Genomic DNA, 21,357 nt, shown 5'->3' on the forward strand with positions numbered 1-21,357 from the left:
TTTTTATTTATTTATTTATTTATTTGAGCTCTGTCGCCCAGGCTGGAGTGCAGTGGTGCAATCTCGGCTCACTGCAGCTTCCACCTCCCGTGTTCAAGCAATTCTCCTGCCTAAGCCTCCCAACTAGCTGGGACTACAGGCACATGCTGCCATGCCGGGCTAATTTTTGTATTTTTAGTAGAGACGGGGTTTCACCAAGTTGGCCAGGCTGGTCTTGATCTCCTGACCTCGTGATCCACCCACCTCGGCCTCCCAAAGTGCCGGGGTTACAGGTATGAGCCACTGCACCTGGCCAAGTTATTACAAAGATTTCTACTAAAAATTAGGTTATTTTCAGAACTATCTTAAAAGATGAAGTACACAACACACAGGGCCTTTATTCTGATTCCAACAAAGAGCAAACATATCTGAAACAAAGAGAAATAAGCATAAACACTAGGAAACACAAAGGAACTTTAAGTACATCTTAAAAACCAGCACACACAAGAATCTAAGCCCAATTAAAAGATGCTGCTAGAGCAGCAGAAATGAATAAAGAAGGCTGGAATTAACAAGATCCCTACAGTAATTATGAAATCATTATCACCTGATAGAAAGCAAGATTCACTATTTCAAAATAGACAAAAGAAGTAAGCTACTATTAAAAAGGGGCATCCCGCCATATTGACCTTGTGATAAATTTGCACAGGGTCTCCTGAAGACTTTTTCTGAGCACTGAGGCTCTCATGTGTGAGAAAACCAGTGGGACTTTTCCACTGGCTCACTAGTGGGAACTAGTGAAAGGAGAAGGTAAAACAACTGTCAAAATGCCAGAGAGTCCACCGGGAGAGGGGAATGACCCCTTAATACAGTGACACGAGTCAAGCCTTCACAGCAAGGTCTGTCTCCACAGTCCCAGGCTGTCCAGACCCACTCTAGCAATGCTTAAAAATTCCAAGTGCCTTAAACATGTTCTAGAATAAAGCCCAAATATATTTAAAGGAAACAACAAACTCTAGCACCCATAAACACAATGTCCAGCGTGTAGTCAAAAACTGCCGGTCAAAAAGCAAAAAACAAAAACTGCCAGTCATACAAAGCAGCAGAAAAATATGACCCCAAACCAGGAGAACAAAAAATTACAGAAAACATGAATGCAACAAGAGAAGTGAAAGAAAGTGAAAGATGGATGGTAAATTGCACTTCCACGAATGAAAAATGCACTAACATGAAAAATACACTGCATGGGATTAAGAGCAGATTAGATGCTGCTGAAGAAAAGACTGGTAAATCTGAAGATAAAGCAAGAGAAATACACAAAATGAAAGAAGGAATGGTTAGAAAAAAAACAACTGAAAAAACCCCAACAACGGCATCAATGAGCTACGGGACAGAATCAAGGAGCCTAATATACAGGAGTCGCCCCTTATCTGCACAGGACATGTTCCAAGACCCCAGTGGATGCTGACACTGTGGACAGCGCCAAACGCTACATATACTACGTTTTTTCCTACACAGACATACCTACAATAAAATACAACTTATAAATTAGATTTGGTACAGGAAGTTGGTACACGAAGATATTAACAACAATAATAAAATAGAACAATTGTAACAATATACAGTAATAAAAGTTATGTGAATGTGGTCTCTCAAAGTATCTTACATACTGTGCTCACCCTTCTTGTGGTGATGTGCGATGACACGATGCCTGTGTGGCACCTCACGTGACAAGATGAAGTGAGGTGAGAGGCAGAGCTCGGTGGTGTGGTATTTCATCACACTACTCAGAATGCCATGGAACTTAAAACATATGAATAAAAAATTCTGGAATTTTCCATATAATATTTTCAAACCATGGTTCACTGTGGAAAGCAAAACTGAGGATACAGGGGAACTACTGTATGTGTAATTGAGTATCAGGGACAAAGGGGTGAGGGGAAGAAAAACTAGTTGAAGAAATGATGCCACAAAATTTTCCAAATCTGATGAAAACTATAAACCCACAAAATCAAGAAGCTCACCAGACTCTAAGCAAAAGAAACACAAAGAAAACCAAACCAAGGCACATCATAGTCAAAGTATTAAAAATACAGAGAGGAACAAAAATGACAGAAAATACATTGTTGGAAAAAAATGCCAGCCAGAAGACAATAGAGTGAAATCTTTAAAATATAAAAAGGGAAAAAAACTAGCATTCCACACCTAGCAAAAATCTCTTCCTTCCTAAAAGACAACTTTTTGTATAGTGAGTTAATTAAGCACATCAGCACTACAAAATATGAAGTCCTTCAGGAGGCAGAGGAAATGACTCGAGATGGAAATACACATCTACACAAAGGGACGAAGAGTATCATCAATGACATGTAGATCAATATAATTTTTTTTCTTTTTTACAGTTTAAAATAAAAGTAACAACATATTGTAAGATTTCTAATGTGGAAGAAAAAATGTATAACAACAGAACAAAGGCTGAAGAAGAAATTAAAGCATACTACTCTAAGGTTCTTATACCATAGATGAAGTAGTAATATATTAAGAAAGTCAGAGAAAGATGTATAGCTAATAAGCCAGTAATAGAGATAAAATGGAATAAAAATATTCAATCCAAAAGAGAGCAGAAAAAGAGTGAAAAATAAAGAACAGATGAGACAAGTAAAAAAACAAACACCGAGATGGGAGATTTAAAACTAACCATATCAATAATCACATTAAATAAAAAGGACTGGCAAACTTCTTCTGTAAAGGACAGGTTAATAAACAGTTTAGGCTTTGCTGCCTATAGAGTCTCTGATACAATTACTCAATCCTGCCACACTGTGCACAAAAGCAGCCTTGGACAATATATTAAACTAATGAGAATAGCTATTTCATTAAGCTTTTTTTAATTTTTTGAGACAGGGTCTCACTCTGTCGCCCAAGCTGGAGTGCAGTGGTATAATCATGGCTCATTGCCGCCTCGAACTCCTGGGCTCAAGGGATCCTCCCACCTCAACCTCCTGAGTAGCTGAGACTACCAGCACACACCACCACACTTGGCCATTTTTTATTTATTATGTTTTTTTTTTTTTTTTTTTTTGAGACAGAGTCTCGCTCTGTCGCCCAGGCTGGAGTGCAGTGGCACATTCTCGGCTCACGGCAAGCTCCGACTCCCAGGTTCACGCCATTCTCCTGCCTCAGCCTCCAGAGTAGCTGGGATTAAAGGAGCCCGCCACCGAGCCCGCCACCAAGCCCGGCTAATTTTTTGTATTTTTAGTAGAGATGGGGTTGCACCATGTTAGCCAGAATGGTCTCGATCTCCTGACCTCGTGATCCGCCCACCTTGGCCTCCCAAAGTGCTGGCATTACAGGCGTCAGCCACCACACCCAGCCTATTTATTATTTTATTTTATTTTTATTTTTTCCTTTGGATTAGATTTTATTTTATTTTTATTATTATACTTTAGGTTTTAGGGTACATGTGCAGAATGTGCAGGTTTGTTACATACGTATCCATGTGCCATGTTGGTTTGCTGCACCCATTAACTCGTCATTTAGCATTAGGTCTATCTCCTAATGCTGTCCCTCCCCCCTCCCCCCACCCCACAACAGTCCCCAGAGTGTGATGTTCCCCTTCCTGTGTCCATGAGTTCTCATTGTTCAATTCCCACCTATGAGTGAGAACATGCGGTGTTTGGTTTTTTGTCCTTGCGATAGTTTACTGAGAATGATGTTTTCCAGTTTCATCCATGTCCCTACAAAGGACATGAACTCATCATTTTTTATGGCTGCATAGTATTCCATGGTGTATATGTGCCACATTTTCTTAATCCAGTCTATCGTTGTTGGACATTTGGGTTGGTTCCAAGACTTTGCTATTGTGAATAGTGCCACAATAAACGTTAAGTGTGCATGTGTCTTTATAGCAGCATGATTTATAGTCCTTTGGGTATATACCCAGTAATGGGATGGCTGGGTCAAATGGTATTTCTAGTTCTAGATCCCTGAGGAATCGCCACACTGACTTCCACAATGGTTGAACTAGTTTACAGCCCCACCAACAGTGTAAAAGTGTTCCTATTTCTCCACATCCTCTCCAGCACCTGTTGTTTCCTGACTTTTTAATGATGGCCATTCTAACTGGTGTGAGATGGTATCTCACTGTGGTTTTGATTTGCATTTCTCTGATGGCCAGTGATGATGAGCATTTTTTCATGTGTTTTTTGGCTGCATAAATGTCTTCTTTTGAGAAGTGTCTGTTCATGTCCTTCGCCCACTTTTTGATGGGGTTGTTTTTTTCTTGTAAATTTGTTTGAGTTCATTGTAGATTCTGGATATTAGCCCTTTGTCAGATGAGTAGGTTGCAAAAATTTTCTCCCATTCTGTAGGTTGCCTGTTCACTCTGATGGTAGTTTCTTTTGCTGTGCAGAAGCTCTTTAATTAGATCCCATTTGTCAATTTTGGCTTTTGTTGCCATTGCTTTTGGTGTTTTAGACATGAAGTCCTTGCCCACGCCTATGTCCTGAATGGTTATTATTTTAAAGACAGAGTCTTGCTATGTTGTCCTGACTGGTCTAAAACTCCTGGCCTCAAGCAATCCTCCCACTTCAGCCTCCCAAAGTGCTGGGATTACCATTGCACCTGGCCCCAATAAACTGTATTTACAAAAACAGCAAGCCCAACTTGACCCATGGGCTACAGTTTGCCAGCCCCTGCGTCCAGATACTCAAAAGGCATAGACTAACAGGTTGGGTAACAAAGCAAGACCAATTACATGCTGCCTATTAAAACTTTAAATATAAAGTCATTATGGATTAAAGGTTTAAAAATAGAAAAATATATGCCATGTATATTCTGAAATATACATTTGGTCTTCATCCCTATTTCCTGACATACAACTCCTAAAACCCGTGGAATCTCCTAAGTCAGATTAACTTGTAGTTGGGCCTATATATTATGAAATTTTTGAAAATTCAAGCAATATAGAAGTTTTTATAGAAAAATTAGAAAATAGACACAGAAACAAGAAAATAAGACTCACGCATAAACCATTACCCTGAAATATCCAGAATTATGTTAATTTTTGTCTTTTTGTGTGCTAATGAGATGACTGGTGGTTGGCAGCCCCTGGGTAGCTTCAGGATGGGGGCTTATCACCAAGGCAAGTTTAGAGGGTGGGGGACTTTCAGCTAACTTCCAGGGAAGGGAGCAGGGCTGAAGGTTAAGATGATTTAATCAATCATGCCTGCGTAACCCAAACCCAGCAGGATTGGGTTTGGTGGTCTTCTGGATAGATGGACTCATGGAGGTTCCTGGAGGGTTGAGTACCCGCGGAGGGCCTGGAAGCTCTGGTCTCTTCCCCTATACCTTGCCCTACGTATCTCTTTCACTGTGATTCTTTATAACATCCTTTCTTTGTCATAAACCAGTAAAGGTAAGTAAGTATTTCCTTGAGTTTGGTGAGCCACTCTGACAAATTAATCAAATCCAAGGAGGGAGCTGTGGGAACACCAGTTTATAGCCAGTCAGTCAGAAACACAGGTACAACAACCTGGGGCTAGAGCTGCCATAAAGAATGATTCATTCCATCTCAGGAAAAATGAGACAGACAGCGAGATTACTAGGAACAATTGTATGTGAACAAACAAAATTAACTTGATAAAATGGACAAATTCCTAGAAAGACATTAATTACCTAAAACTGATTCGTACTCATGAAGAAATAGAAAAATTTCAAATTTCTGTAACAAGAGACTGAATTCATCACCAAAAACTTCCTAACAAAGAAAAGTCCAGGTACAGGTGGCTTCACTGGTGAATCCTAAAAAATACTTAAAGGCTGAGCGTGCTGGCTCATGCCTGTAATCCTAGCTCTTTGGGACGCCGAGGTGGGTAAATTATTTGAGGTCAGGAGTCCAAGACCAGCCTGGCCAACATGGTGAAACCCCACCTCTATTAAAAATACAAAAATTAGCCGGGCGTGGTGATGCACGCCTGTACACCCAGCTACTCGGGAAGCTGAGGCAGGAGAATTGCTTGAACCTGGGAGGCGGAGGTTGCAGTGAGCTGAGATCACGCCACTGCACTCCAGCCTGGGTGACAGAGCGAGACTCTGTCTCCAAAAAAAAAAAAAAATTTTTAAAGAAGAACTAACATCAACTTTTCTCAAACTCTCCACAAAAAAATAGAAGAGGAGGGGCCAGGCACGGTGGCTCAGGCCTGTAATCCCAGCACTTTGGGAGGCTGAGGCGGGCAGATCACCTGAGGTCGGGAGTTCGAGACCAGCCTGACCAACAAGGAGAAACCCGTCTCTACTAAAAATACAAAAATTAGTTGGGTGTGGTGGCGCATGCCTGAATCTCAGCTACTGGGGAGGCTGAGGCAGGAAAATCACTTGGCCTGTGAGGCGGAGGTTGCGGTGAGCTGAGACTGCGCCACTGCACTCCTGCCTGGGCAATAAGAACGAAACTCCCTCTCAAAAAACAAAAAAAAAAGAAAAAAAAAAAGAGGAGGGAACAACTTCTAACTCATTCTTGAAGCCAGCACTTCCCTGATACCAGGGCCAAATAAAAACATTACAAGAAAATTACAAACCAATATTCCTTATGAACACAGATGAAAAATCCTTAACAACATACTAGCAAACCAAATTCAACAGTGTATTAAAACAATTATACACCACGACCAAGTGAGTGCATTCCATCCCAAGAATGCAAGGGGGCTTCAACATAAGAAAATCCATCAATGTAATTCACCACATTGGTAGAATGAAGCATGGGGAAAAAAAATCACATGGTTATCACAATTGGCACAAAGAAGGGATCTGATAAAATCCAACATCTTTTCATGATTTAAAAAAAAAAATCACTCAAAACTAGGAATTGAAGGGACTCTCAACAAGACAAAGGGCATTTCTGAGAAACCCATTAACATCATATTCAATGGTAAAAGACCAAAAACTCTCCTCCTAATATCAGGAACATGACAAGGACCCCCACCTTCATCGCTGCCACAAGATATTGTACTGGACGTTCTAAACAGAGCAATGAGGCAAAAAATAAAAGGCATCCTAACTGAAAATAGAAGTAAAACCTTATTTGCAGAATGCATGATTCTACATATAGAAAACCCCAAAGAATCTACAAGAAACTACCAGAGCTAATGACAAATTCAGCAAAGTTGCATGATTCAAGATCAATACACAAAAATCAGTTGTTTCTATACATCCGCACTGAAAAATCTGAACAGGAAATTAAGAACACAATTCCACTTATAACAAAATACCTGTGAGTTTATTGCATGAATTTAACCAAAGAAGTGAAAGACTTACACAATGAAACTACAAAGCACTGTCCAAAGAAATTAAAGACCTAAAGAAACACAGTATGTTCATAAATAGGAAGACAATGTTGTTAAGATGTCAATAATCCCCAAAGTAATGTCAAACACAATCCTTACCAAAGTTCCAACAGTCTTCTTTGCAGAAATGGAAAAGTCTATGCTCATATTCATATGAAATTACAAGGGGCTCCAAAAAGCCAGAACAATACTGAAATAAAGAATACAGTTGGAAGACTCACACTTCCCAATTTCAAAACTTATTATAAAACTTACTATTTGTTTAAATCAAAACAGTATAGGTGCCGGGCACAGTGGCTCACGTCTGTAATTCCAGCACTTCGGGCGGCTGAGGTGGGTGGATCACTTGAGGTTGGGAGTTCGAGATCAGCCTGGCCAACATGACGAAACCCCGTCTCTACTAAAAATACAAAAATCAGCCAGACGTGATGGTAGGCACCTGTAATCTCAGCTACTCGAGAGGCTGAGGCAGGAGAGTCACTTCTTGAACCCGGGAGGCAGAGGTTGCAGTGAGCCAAGATCACGCCACTGCACTCCAGCCTGGGTGACAGAGCAAGACTCAGTCTCAAAAAAAAAACAAAAACAGTATAGGATTGGTATAAGGATAGACATATAGATCAATGGAACAGAATTGAGAGTACGGAAATAAACCCATATATCCAGGACCAACTGATTTTCAATAAGGGTGCCAAGTCCATTCAATAGGGAACAAACAGTCTCTAGAAGAAATGGTGCTGAAACAACTGAATTTCTATCTACATGTAAGAGAATGAAACCGGACTCCTACTTATACAATATATAAGAATTAACTCAAAATAGATCAGCGACCTAACATGAGAACTACAACCATAAAACTCTTAGGAAAAACATAGGAGAAAATTTTCATGACCTTGGACTTGGCAATGGATTCTTAGATATGAAATAAAAAACACCAACAACAAAAGAAAAAATAGATAAATTGGACTTCATCCAAATCAACAACTTTTGTGCATCAAAAGATGTTATCAAGAAAGTAAAAAGACAACCTGTAGAAAAAAATATATGCAACTCACATATTTGGTAACGGTTTAACACCCAGAATAAGGAAATTACTGCATTTCGACAACATAAAGACAAACAACCCAATTAAAAAACAGGCAAAGAACCTGCCAACAGGCATTTTTCCAAATAAGACATACAAATGGCTTATAAGCACATGAAAAGATGCTGAAACTCATTTGTCTACGGAAAGGCAAATCAAAACCACCATGAGATTCCACTATTAGGATGGCAAGTGAGGGAGGGAGAAAAGAAAAGGAAGAGGGACAGAGGGAAGGAAGCAGGGAGGGAGAAAGGAAGGGAAGGGAGGAAGGAGAAAAAAATAAGTGTTGGTAATGATGTGAACAGATTTAATTCTTGTACACTTCTGGTAGGAATGTAAAATGGTGCACTTTCACTGTGAAAAGTTTGGCAGTTCTTTGAAAAAGTAAACAGAATAACTATATGACCCAAAAATTCCACTCCTAGGTATATACACCCAAAATAACTGAAAACAGTGACTCAAACAAATACTTGTGCACCAATGTTCATTGCAGCATTATTCACAAGAGCCCAAAGGTGGAATCAATCCAAATGTCCACCAACAGATTGTGACCATCCTGGCCAACATGGTGAAACCCCGTCTCTACTAAAAATACAAAAATTAGCTGGACGTGGTGGTACGTGCCTATAATCCCAGCTACTCAGGAGGCGGAGGCAGGACAATCACTTGAACCAGGAGTCGGAGGTTGCAGTGAGCCAGAGATCGCACCACTGCACTCCAGCCTGGCGTCAGAGTGAGACTCCATCTCAAAAAAAATAAATAAATAAATGAATAAAAGAAAATACCAGTCATGGGCCAGGTGCAGTGGCCCACACATATAATCCCAGCACTCTGGGAGGCCAAGGCAAGTGGATCACTTAAGCCCAGGAGTTCGAGACCAGCCTGAGCAACATGGTGAAACCTCGACTCAATAAAAAATACAAAAAAAAAAAAATTACCCAGGTGTGGTGGTATGCATCTATAGTGCCAGCTACTCAGAAAGCTGAGTTGGGAGGATCATCTGAGCCCAGGAAATCGAGACTGCAGTGAGCCGTGATTGTACCACTGCACTCCAGCCTGGGTAAAAGAGCGAGACCTTGTCTCAAAAAAAAAAAAAAGGAAACAATATACCACTCAGGGCTGGCTCCATGGACATGCAACCAGCACAGCTGCACAACGCCTGCACTCAAGGGATTTCATGCTCAGTGGTAACCATCGTGAATTCTTAACAATTTATCTTTGAATTTGTGTTTTATATTATAAAAGCGAACTCTGATGGGACATGGAGCATATGCCAAGGGCTTGGAGCCTCAGCTCACACATGGTCTGCCTCCTTTACCCTTTCCAGGGCCAGGTCTGATACTGCTCTCTGCCTTGCCCTCACCCCAAAGCCCACCTGGCCTCAGCCTTCCTCCCGGTCCCCAACCCTATAACCACTCTCTCACTCACATCTTCCACCTGGGACTGTACCAAGTTGTCAAGAGGTCCACATTCCACTGTAGCCCCAAGTTGGGGACTGGCACAGGTTGGGGGTTGGGGGGGAGGTGGCTGAATACACTTGCTGTGGCATCTCGGTGTGCAGCAAGGTGGCAACCATCCGTGTCCTGCACTGGCAGCACCAAGATATGTTTGGCAGGCAACTTGACAAGGGTCCCTCGCCCATCCCAGATCCAATGTTAATTTCTGATCAGATGTTAATTTCTATAAAAAACAACTCCTGAAGAGTCTCTATGCATAGCAGGGTTTAGATATAGTTTAGAAAATATTAGATTCATGGAAGAGTCTACCTTTCCTAGGGCTTACTTTTCTCAGCGAGGCTATTGACAAGAACAGCCTCCTAATGGAGGTGTTAACTCTTGCTAAGATTGAAGTCACATGTGCTGTGTAAATCTTACGAGAAGGCAGAGCAACATACCACTCTGAAATCTGAAATACAGAGCAAGGCAGCAGTGAGGACGATGGACAGGTAGTTCCCTTGGTTCTTTCTCTTTACAGGGTTGGTTCTCCAGTCAGCTTGGATTTTTTCTTTTTTTTTGAGACAGAGTCTCTCTGTTGCCCAGGCTGGAGTGCAGTGGTGCCATCTCAGCTCACTGCAAGCTCCGCCTCCCGGGTACACGCCATTCTCCTGCCTACGCCCCGCAAGAGGCTTCCAATAAATCTCCTTTTGTGTAAATTGGTCAGATTGGTTTCTGCTGCTTGAAAACAAAGACCTCTAATTGCTGTGGTGGATTAAGAATAAATGCACTTGACATGGAAAAAGGTTCTTACTATGCAGTTCAGTGAAAAACAACAGCTAGTACAGTATCTTATACAATTTGATTATATCCTTTTAAGAAAAAAAACGCGAATATATCCCGTTTTTAAAAATCTATAGATAGTGAGTCTTACTGTCTTGTTTCTGTGTCTGTTTTCTAATTTTTCCATAAAAAACTTCTGTATTACTTGAATTTTCAAAAATTTCATAATATATAGGCCAAATTACAAATAAAATTTTCTCCCCAAAATAGTTTTATTAATTCAACAGTTAATCTAACTAACAGTTTTAAGCCATTCAAATCTCTTAATTTTCCCTTGTGAAGTACCATATCTCTGCATCGGTAAAGTCTTGGAAAAAAAAAAAGTAAACAGTCGTGAAGAAATTCAGATGAGTAAACACATTCTCAGGCTAAGGAAGCAAAAGTTCATGAGCAATGTTCAGTTCCAGTCAAGTCAAAAACAAAGGACTCTAGGATGAGAAACTTTCATTGTTACTGACATGTTACCTAAAAATAAAACAAATTTCCTAACAGAATTCCACCTTAAAAGATTGAATTGACCTCAAAAGGAGACTAAAGAGACATGACAACCAAATACATACCTGATCCTAGACTAGATTTATTAATGAAGGGGAAAGCAAGGCAATAAATGATTAGACGAGACAAAAATATCATTACCAATGACTACAAGGATATGTAAGAACCTTTTTTTTTTTTTTTTTTTTTGAGACAGAGTCTCACTCACTCTGTCACCCAGGCTGGAGTGCAGTGGTGCTATCTCGGCTCACTGCAACTTCTGCCACCCAGATTCAAGCAATTCTTGTGCCTCAGCCTCCTGAGCAGCTGCAACTACAGGCACCCGCCACCACACCCAACTAATTTTTGTATTTCCAGTAGAGACAGGGTTTCACCATGTTGGCCAGGCTGGTCTTGAACTCCTGACCTCAAGTCATCCATCCACCTTGACCTCCCAAAGTGCTGAGATTACAGGCGTGAGCCACCATGCCCGGCCAGGATATACAACAACTTTTATTTAATATTGTTTAGAACTATATATGCCAACTATATATTCTCAATGTTATAAGGACAGACAAAATTTTAGGAAAACTTTTCTGAGATCACATATACAACTACACAAATCAGGGTTAAAAAAAAAAAACCCCTATCATTTCATTTATGCATGCCCATTTGTTGATTGCTCTAACAATACTGGGAAATTAAGTTAGTTTTCTTTTGCTAAAACAACAAATAAATCACATTTCCCTCAAACATCAAAAACAATTTTTTAATAACTAATGACTAGAAAAATCCCCTCCTTAAAGTAGCTTAAAAACCTGAACAGCTTAAATAGCTCACTTTATGTCATAAAGACATAAATAAGTACTAATGGGGCTTTCACACAGCCATCTGAAGTATAACAGCAATTTCCATTTTGAGGAATCTTACCCACTTTTCAAAAACCCCAGTTCAAATCTCACCTCCATATTTCAATTGGCTACTTATGTCCTCTTACCTTCAGTAACTCCTTGCAGCTGTCAAGCCCAATATCCACAAGAATACCTTTCACCTTTTTTCGCACCTTTCTGATGTTGTCAAGATTTTCCACAGGAATTTGAAACATTTTTGAAATTTTCCTTAAAAGGAAAGAAAACAAAACTGTAATAAGTACATGTATATAAAACACAAAAATACATTTTTTGACAGGGTTGGTAAAACACTAGGAATAGAGTATAATTTTCAACCAACTGTTGTAGAACGAGTGAACATTCATATGCAAATGATGAGGCTGACCTCTTCCTTACACCATATACAAAAATTAACTCAAAAGTGGATCACACACCTATATGTAAGACCTAAAACTGTAAAACTCTAAGAAAACGTAAGCATAAACATTGATGACCTTAGATTCAGCAAGGAATTCCTAGACAGGACACCAAACAGCACCAGTAATGAAAAAAAAAATAGGTATGATGGACTTAACCAAAATTAAAAATTTTTATGCTTCAAATGACACCATCAAAAAAGGCAAAAAACCCACAAAACGGGAGAAAATATTTGCAAACCATTATTTCTTTCTAATAAGGAACTTACATGCAGAATACAGACAACTCTGGTATCTCAATAATTAAAACACAGATAACCCAGTTTACACATGGGCAAAGGATCACAGACACTTCTCCAAAGAAAAATGTCCATTAAGGTACATGAAAAGATGCTCAGGCAGGGCACAGTGGCTCACGCCTGTAATTCCAGCACCTTAGGATCAGGCAGACTGTTTGAGCTCAGGAGTTGAAGACCAGCCAGGGCAACATGGTGAAACCCTGCCTCTACAACAAATACAAAAATTAGCCGGGCATCCTGGTGCGCACCTGTAGTCCCAGCTATCCAGGAGGCTGAGGTGAGGGGATCACCTGAGCCCAGGAGGTCAAGGCTGCAGTGAGTCTGATCATGCCACTATATTCCAGCCTGAGCAACAGGGTAAGACCCTGTCTTAAAACAAAACAAAAAAAAATGCTCAACATCATTAGCCATTTGGAGAAATGCAAATTAAAACCACAAAGAGATACTATGCCCATCAGGATATCTATAAAGAGAAAAACAAGGGAACGTGTTGGCAAGGACGTGGAGAAACTGGAACTCTCATACATCCCTAACAGTAACGTAAACCAGTGCAGCCAGTCCTGGTGTGTGCCTGAAAACAGTCTGGCTGTCCCACAGAAGATTAAAAATATAGGTAACATACGAACCAGCAATTCCACTCAAGAGAAATGAAAAGCATACATCCACACAAAAACTTATATAAGGATGTTCATGACAACACTATTCAATCACCAAAATGTGTAAAAAACCCAAATGCCCCTGAATTGGGGCAGTTGATAAACTGATGACTGGATAAATAAAGTGTGGCATATCCATACAATAGATTATTTGGCCATAAAAGAAATGAAATACATACATGCTACAATATGGACAAACTGGAAATATGCTAAGTAAAAGAAGCCAGACACAAGGACCATATATTGTATGATTCTATTTATGTGAAGTGTCCAGAACAGGCAAATCCACAGAAAGCACAACAGTGGGCCGAGCGCAGTGGCTCACACCTGTAATCCCAGCACTTTGGGAAGCCAAGGTGGGTGGATCACCTGAGGTCAGGAGTTCAAGACCAGCCTGGCCAACATGGTGAAACCCCGTCTCTATTAAAAATACAAAAAATTAGCTCGGCGCCTGTAATCTCGGCTACTCGGGAGGCTGAGGCAGGAGAATTGCTTGACCCTGGGAGACAGAGGTTGCAGTGAGCCGAGGTCGCGCCACTGCACTCCAGCCTAAGCAATAAGAGCGAAACTCCGTCCCCAGAAAAAAAAAGCACAACAGTGGCTGCCAGGGCTGGGAGAACTGAGAAGTGATGGAAGCAGGGCTTCTTCGTTCTGAACTCAACTGTGGTGATGTATATGCAATGTGAATAAGCCCATAGCCATTCACCGTACACTTCAAATTGGTGAATTGTATGGTACGTAAATTATATCTCAAGCTGTTTAAAACAATATCTAAAAAGGCATAAAATTATAATAAACCCTGTAGTACCTGACCAGACTAGGGGTTACTGAAGTGAACTCATTGTTTTCAACACACAGATATAAGAATAGAGATAGTTTGAGAGTGTGTGTCCATATACATACATACATTCATAGCTCTGCCCACTGAGTGTGCCTGGATGCAGTTATACACCCCAGTAGCAGTGGGCACAACTAAGGTTCAAACCTTAATTCCTAAATACCGCTTTCCTTTAAAAAGAACCCTAGGAAAAATGGCTGGAGCATGGTAAAGACAAGATGAGCCTAGAACATCCTGTGCCAGAATATAAAGCAGTTGCTCAACGAGGCATGTCAACAGAACACAAAAGTAATCAGCTTGAAAGGGCTCCCCTAGGCCAGATACAAGACAATGTGGGCATACATCAAGTAACAGATATAACCTGTGGCAAAGTGAATTTTCCAAACACACAGTACCTTCCAACACATATGCTCTTACAATATGGCCCTAACACTCCTCCCAAAAGTGGCAGCATCTATGTCCCCTCCTCTTGACCTTTGGGCAGAACTTTGTGGCTGCCTTAACCAATCAAGCATGCAGGAAATAACGCCATGAGAATTCCAAGACTAGATCATAAAAATGCCACATAGCTCTCTCAGGATGATCATGCTCAGAATCTAGATACCACATGTGTAGAAAGTGCCAGCTAGCCCACAGAGACACCACGGAGAGGTGTTCCACATCAACTACTAGCATGGGAGCGAAGATGCTTCTTGAGGGTTCCAGCCCTAGCTGTCAAGTCACTCCCTGCCTTTGAGTCTTCCCAGATGAGGCCACACTGTGGACCAGAAACAAACCATCTCTCTTCCCTGTCTGAATAGAACTGACCCAGAGAACTGATGAGCTTTTTAAATAAAATGTCTTACTCCAGTAAGTTTGGGGTGGTTTGGTATACAGTGATAATCTATACAGTTATATAGACTATAACCCGCTAGAATGTAGTGATTTCCTGATTTTGATGGTTTTGTTACGGATATGTAGGAGAATGTTCTTGTTTGTAGTATTTAGGGTAATGTGGCAACTTTTTTGGCAACTTATTCTCAAATGATTCAGGGAAAAAAATCATTTGTACTATACTTGTAACTTTCCTATAAATCTGCAACTATTCCAAAAAACATTTAAATGTGTAGGCTATAAAAGCTAAAATAAGTATTAGTCAAATTCAAGTGGCAAATATTTGGTTATTCGACTTCATTAATAATTAAAGAAATGCCATTTAAAATGTCAAATTTTTACTACCAAAACAGTAACTATTAAGATTACTAACATCAGGTGGTAGTAAAAGTAGAAAAATTTTAATTTTTATGCTTTTACAGGGTAATTTGGCAACATCTCTCAAGACTTTTTTTTTTTTTTTTTTTTTGAGACAGGGTCTTGCTCTTTCACCCAGGCTGGAGTGGCTTGATTACAGCTCACTGCAGCCTCAATCTCCCAGGCTCAAGCAATCCTCCTGCCTCAGCCTCCTGAGTAGCTTGGACTACCGGTGTATGCCACCACACCTGGCTAACCTTTTTTATTTTTTGTAGAGACAGGGTCTCCCTAAGTTACCCAGGCTGGTCTTGAACTCCTGAGCTCAAGCAATCCTCCCCCTCAGCCTCTAAAGTACGGGGATTACAGGCATGAACCACCATGCCCGGCTCTCTCATGATTTTTAAGGACAACTTCTGAGTAAGCAATTCTACTTCTACATTCCTCTCTTGTATCCCCCACCCAAGGACAGGCTTAGTGATCCCTCCTAGGATTTAGCACGATAACCACATACCACTCCACTGCACTCAACTCACCATGTTGCAATTATCTACTTATATATCCATTTCTCCCATTGGGCTGAACTACTCCAGGGCAGAAATCATGTTATATTTGCTTGAGAGGGTCCCATCACAGAGCACAGTACATAGCAAATGTTCATTAAATGAACAAAAGATATAAAATAAAACAGGATAAGAACCGTAAGATATGCAGAAAGTGCTAGGGGGTTCTAAACAGGAAATGGCTATGGAAAGCTGGTGCCCAAGACATACAAGGTGAATAAATTAGCATCAAAAAATTATTGAGGTAAAGGAGGAAAAGTCTGAATTTATTTGGCAAAAGTAAAACCAAAAAGGTGGACTGGAATCAAACTGGTAAAGGAGTGGGAGGCCGAAAGGGTTAACATATAATAGGGAGAAATTTTTGGTGGGTAACAAGCAAACGCCAAGTTTTTGAGAAGCTGTTTTGGAGTGGATAAATTTCTTTTCAAAGTTATCTATGTGAAAAATGTATCCTGGTCTCGGCAAAAGGAGAGATTTAAGGATCATTAGCATTGTAGAACTGGGAGGATATAAAATTTAAAAATTTTCTTTATAAAATTTTAAGTTTAAAAATTTTCTTTAATAAAATGCACTGATTTGGGTTCTAGCCTTCAAAAGCTTACACTCCCACACAAGAGCTGCCATAACCTCATTATGCATTTCTAAACACTAAGCTCAAGGTCACTTTCTGGCCCAGTCCAGCTTCTTTGGTCAGAGCAAAACTCAACGAAAATTTTGTTAGCTGCTTTCCACGGACTGTATCAGACTTGATTTCATTTCCTCTTTAAAGTTCCACTATCCTCTCTATCCTCTGGGGTTCTTCTCCAAAAGCTGGCTGACAAACAGTATTGTCTGAAGTAGAGACCATCATCCACATGTATCTGAAACAGGGAAGCTAAATTTACTGCTTCTAAGAAAATCTCAACTCACACAGCAAGAGCTGATCTTATCACAGAGTTTTGAGAAGCCTGGAATACAAAGACTGATGGACTTTTAAAAGCAGAGTGATTGGGGATTGGCTGATTCATGTAAGCATGGTTGTACATACATGAACTTCAGAAAGGGGTTACTAAAATGAGGCTCTCAGAGATTGGGCAGGGGTCTGTGGTTACTTGTTCAAGGCTTGGGACTAGGGCCAAGGAGTTGTCACTTTTTTATTTTTTTTCCCTTGAATTTGAAGAATAGGAACTTTTTATTCTCAAATGAAAACGCTCCCATTCCTTCATCGTTATTGCGGCCCTTCTAAAAAAAACAAAACACAAGCACACAAATACCTTTTCATTTAAAAAAAAGGGGGGGGAGAAGTTTCCCTTTTTTTTTTTTAGCAGTTTCCTAACTGCTTTGGGGAAACCAACAAAGGATAAAAAATAAAATGCAAGTAAATTACAGGTTTCATACTGTTGCCAACCACTTTGGGGAAGGGAAGCTGACTTTTACCCATAATTTATCCATTCTAAGCTACCACAATTTATTCATTCTTAGATCCATTCTTATAGCATAATTTATCAATCCTAAGATAAAATATTCCATATAAAATGCCCAGTGGATGAATTAACTAGGAAACAGTTCATTGTTTTCATATTTATAGATCCTCTATAGATACTGTTCTCCACAGATTCTTACAGCTCAGTAAAATCTGTATTTTCACCATTAGAAAACAGCAGGCTAACCAGGGCGGCCAACTGTTTCCATATCATGCACCAACCTATATATCATGCACTAACCTATCAATTTCAATTCAAAATAAATCTCAATTCCTAATGTTTGTGGTAGGCAAGGACCTACCATAAAATTCCACTGATATACACAGGAAAATATTATTTCCCAAAAGGGTACATAAAGGATTTCTCTGGGGATTTTTTAGTATAATGATCTCTTAAGGATATTCTATTATAGAAAAAAAATACATTCTAAAAAAAAAAGTTGGCCGGGTGCAGTGGCTCACACCTGTAATCCCAGCACTTTGGGAGGCTGAGGCGGGCGGATCACCTGAGGTCAGGAGTTGGAGACCAGCCTGACCAATATGGTGAAACCCTGCCTCTACTAAAATCACAAAAAAATTAGCCGGGTCCTACTCGGGACGCTAAGGCAGGAGAATCGCTTGAACCCGGGAGGCCGAGGTTGCAGTGAGCCGAGATCACACCACTGCACTCCAGCCTGGGCGACAGAGCAAAACTCCGCCTCAAAAAAAAAAAAAAAGGGAATTCAGGTAATACAGTAATAAACAATACTTTTAAAGCCACAGAACTTTTTTTAGTTCCTGTGAAATCGCACAAAACGATGGTCACCAAAAAGGATTCTGGAGTTGTGTGCCTGGGTTTACATCAGCTCCACTGTTTATGAGCTGTGTAATCTTCAGGAAATCACTTACTCTCTCCAGGCCTTAGCTGGCTCTTCTGTAAAACAGGCCGAGTATGACCTAATTCACAGAGTAGCTATGAAGATAAATGAGTTAATACATGCAAAACAGCACATAAGCACTGAGTTTGCTATTAATTAACTCCAAAAAACTAAATGAAATGTCTCAACTATTGGAATACAGGACTTTTTAAAAAGCAACTTTAAAAACAGAATACTTGGATCATATATTCAGCAGATCTGGATTCAAATCACTGGGAGATACCTGTTTCCACCTATGCAACACATTGCCCTAACAGGTCTACGATAGCCAGAGGGTGAAGGGCAGGGCAGAAACCAAGTTTGCAATATGCTGCTGGTGAACTGAAGAGGGCAATCATAAATTAACCAACAGCATATTGCAAACTTGGGTTCAAATTAAAAAGGTGTCTCCCAAATCCCAGAATCTCTGCAGCTAAAGATCTTAGCATAGCTGTCATCTTCCCCCATAAACAGTGATCAACTCCTTTCAGACATGTCCTAACCCTCATTGTTCCTCCCCTCAACTAGAGGGCCGGTAGGACAACCTCTTGTCTCATATCCACTCCTGTACTTCCTTTTTTAACACACATCTGTCACTTCATGTTTAAGGACGACGGGCTCAATGCTGTCTTCACAGTGAAGTCCTAACTCTAACCGAAACTTACCCGAAATATTAAAACACACTCGTACATGGCCAACTCTCCAGGAACATCTTTAAATAAGTTACACATACATTACCGACTTCCAAACACAGCTGAACATGTACTTTACACAACTCTTTTTACATGTGGTCCTCTCTCCCACTAATGCTCACCTCCACAAATGGTACCCAGACTCCAAACCCCCTCTTTTGATAAAGCCTCTGCGTGGCAGATGCCCACAGTACTCTACAAATATCTGCTGCCCCACTTGCCAATCTGCATTGTCAGTTACCTGCTTACCAGTTTCTCCTCCCCCACCCCACTCCTCCACAGCCAGTATATTCCTCAATATCCCAAGAGGCAGTGATTACCCGTGCAAATAGAGTAAGTTTTAAGCACTCAGGCAAGTCTTCTGTTCAAATAAACTACTTAAAATATTTAATTATTTCTCATTCTGCATCTGTACAATATTTAAAAGGGCAGTTAAAATTAACATTCCAAAGCCAACTGTGGTAGAAATTTTGTAAACGGAATCTATTTCAACGCAACCAGCAACGGCAGATGAAAAGTAATGTTAAAGTCAACATCTGCATATCAATTATTGATATTCGCATCAAAAGCTCAACGATGAAGAAACAGGGCCCCGTTATCAGCTGTTCGTCAAACCTTTCTAGGGGAAAAAAAACCTGGACAGATTTAGGTGTCACCGTCAGCTCCTGCCCTACATTTGCCGTCACTCAACGCTCCTCCAGAGAGAAGCTTCCAGGAGAACCCGGTCTCGGGGATGCGGCGGGCGGGCCAGAGGGCGGGGCGTTTCTGGGGTCCTTACAGCGGTCACCACAGCTCCTTGCCCCTTCTCTTCTTCTCCATCCCCGTTCCCTCTCTCTCTACTCCTCGCTCCCTTCACCAGTCCCCCCTCTCTCCCTCGGTCTCCGTCCTCGTCTTTCCCCTATTCCTACTCTCCCCTCAGGTCCCCATCCCTTACTCCGCCCTCCCGGGGCGGCCCCCGCTCCCACGTGACCGGCGGCGGGCGGGGCGGGCAACGGGCGCGTCGGGGGTCGACGGGCGCCGTTTGGGCCGCGAACCCGCGCCCTGAGAACGTCCCGGGATTCCCGAGGCGGCCACAGGCGGCACCAGGGCAGGCGGCGGGCGTGGGTGTGGGCTGGGTACCGGCGGGGGCGGGACTCGGAGGGGGCCAGACTGGGGCGGGGGCCAGGACCTGGGCAGGGGGCGTCGCCGCGCGGGCCCGCGCCAGGCCGGGCCATACCTACCGCTTGGCGCCCGAGGAGCACCGCGTCTCGGCTGCTGCCTCTCGCAGGGCTGCCGCGTCTTCCGCCGAGCGCAGCCGCGTCCCGTGGGGCCGCCCGCGCCCGCCCGCGCCTCCGCCCCGCGCGGCGGGACCCCCGCCTCAGCGCGCGCCCACCCCCGGCGCGACTGGTTCCCTCCTCCCGCGCAGCCAGAAAGAGAAAATGGCGCTCGATTGGCCTCAGGAAGTGACGTTGGCCCTCATTTGCATGTAGGCGCAGCCAGCCAATGAGAGCAGAGTGTGCTTGGGGGCCCCTGGCACTTCCCACAGGCCCCCCGGGGCCCCTGGCTAAAGCTGGACTGGAGGCTCTAGGGTGGCAGTGGGGGGCCCCTGTTGGGCCCCCTGACTCCCTTCTGTCCCAGGGAACTGCCCTGCCAGCTCCTTTCCACATCTGTGCAAACTCTCGTGAGAGTTTGAGTGGGCAATGACGTCACTAAAGGGGTGGGGAGAGTGTGTCATCAACCATGTGACTAGTCACGTGGACTCACCACAGCTTTGACTTCATTTGCATGGAATGGGGTGGAGCTAGTGGCAGCTCCAGGAGTGGTGACCCCGCCCACATCTCAGAGCCAATGGGAGCCCAACTGTGGTAATGCTGCCTTGCCATTGGAAGACAAAACTTTGGCTCCCAAAACTGGGACAAGTGTGCCATGATTGGCATAGCCTGGTGAACCGACTAGCTGGGGTCTCCTGACTTCATCATTCCTGTGGGAAAGTGATCACACCTTTTCTTGAGAATTCTGATTTTTAGATCTACTACAAGTTGTGTGGGGAGAGGGTTAATTGCATACATTTGTATAAACTCTTAACCTAAAAGTTCATTTTTGCACAGGTTTTTATCAATTGTGTAGCAATAATAATTTATTCCTCAAAATGAGTGGAAACATGGAGTAGGGCTTTCAAAATGGCTCTAGGTCTTCGTTCCGTGGAGTCCCCAGGCCTCTGGCGGACGCCCTCGTGCCCCAGAGCACGTGGGAGTAACCACGAGGGCAGCGCAGGTGCCTCCCCCAGTGCCC

General features: G+C 42.0%; 1 protein-coding gene across 1 annotated transcript in view; it reads right to left on the reverse strand.

Annotated features, from left to right (window-relative positions):
* Nucleotides 1-20,748, reverse strand: part of ADNP2 (ADNP homeobox 2) — a 32,508-nt gene extending 11,760 nt beyond the window's left edge. The window contains exons 1-2 of the mRNA XM_030810227.1: nt 20,307-20,748; nt 12,145-12,265 (exon numbers count right to left, since the gene is read on the reverse strand). Coding sequence (XP_030666087.1) covers nt 12,145-12,252 — 108 coding nt within the window. The 5' untranslated portion in view covers nt 12,253-12,265; nt 20,307-20,748. The remainder of the gene's footprint in view (nt 1-12,144; nt 12,266-20,306) is intronic.
* Between the last annotated feature and the right edge of the window lie 609 nt (nt 20,749-21,357).

Source organism: Nomascus leucogenys, chromosome 4, assembly GCF_006542625.1.
Source record: "Nomascus leucogenys isolate Asia chromosome 4, Asia_NLE_v1, whole genome shotgun sequence".
In the NCBI taxonomy this organism is placed as follows: Eukaryota; Metazoa; Chordata; class Mammalia; order Primates; family Hylobatidae; genus Nomascus; species Nomascus leucogenys.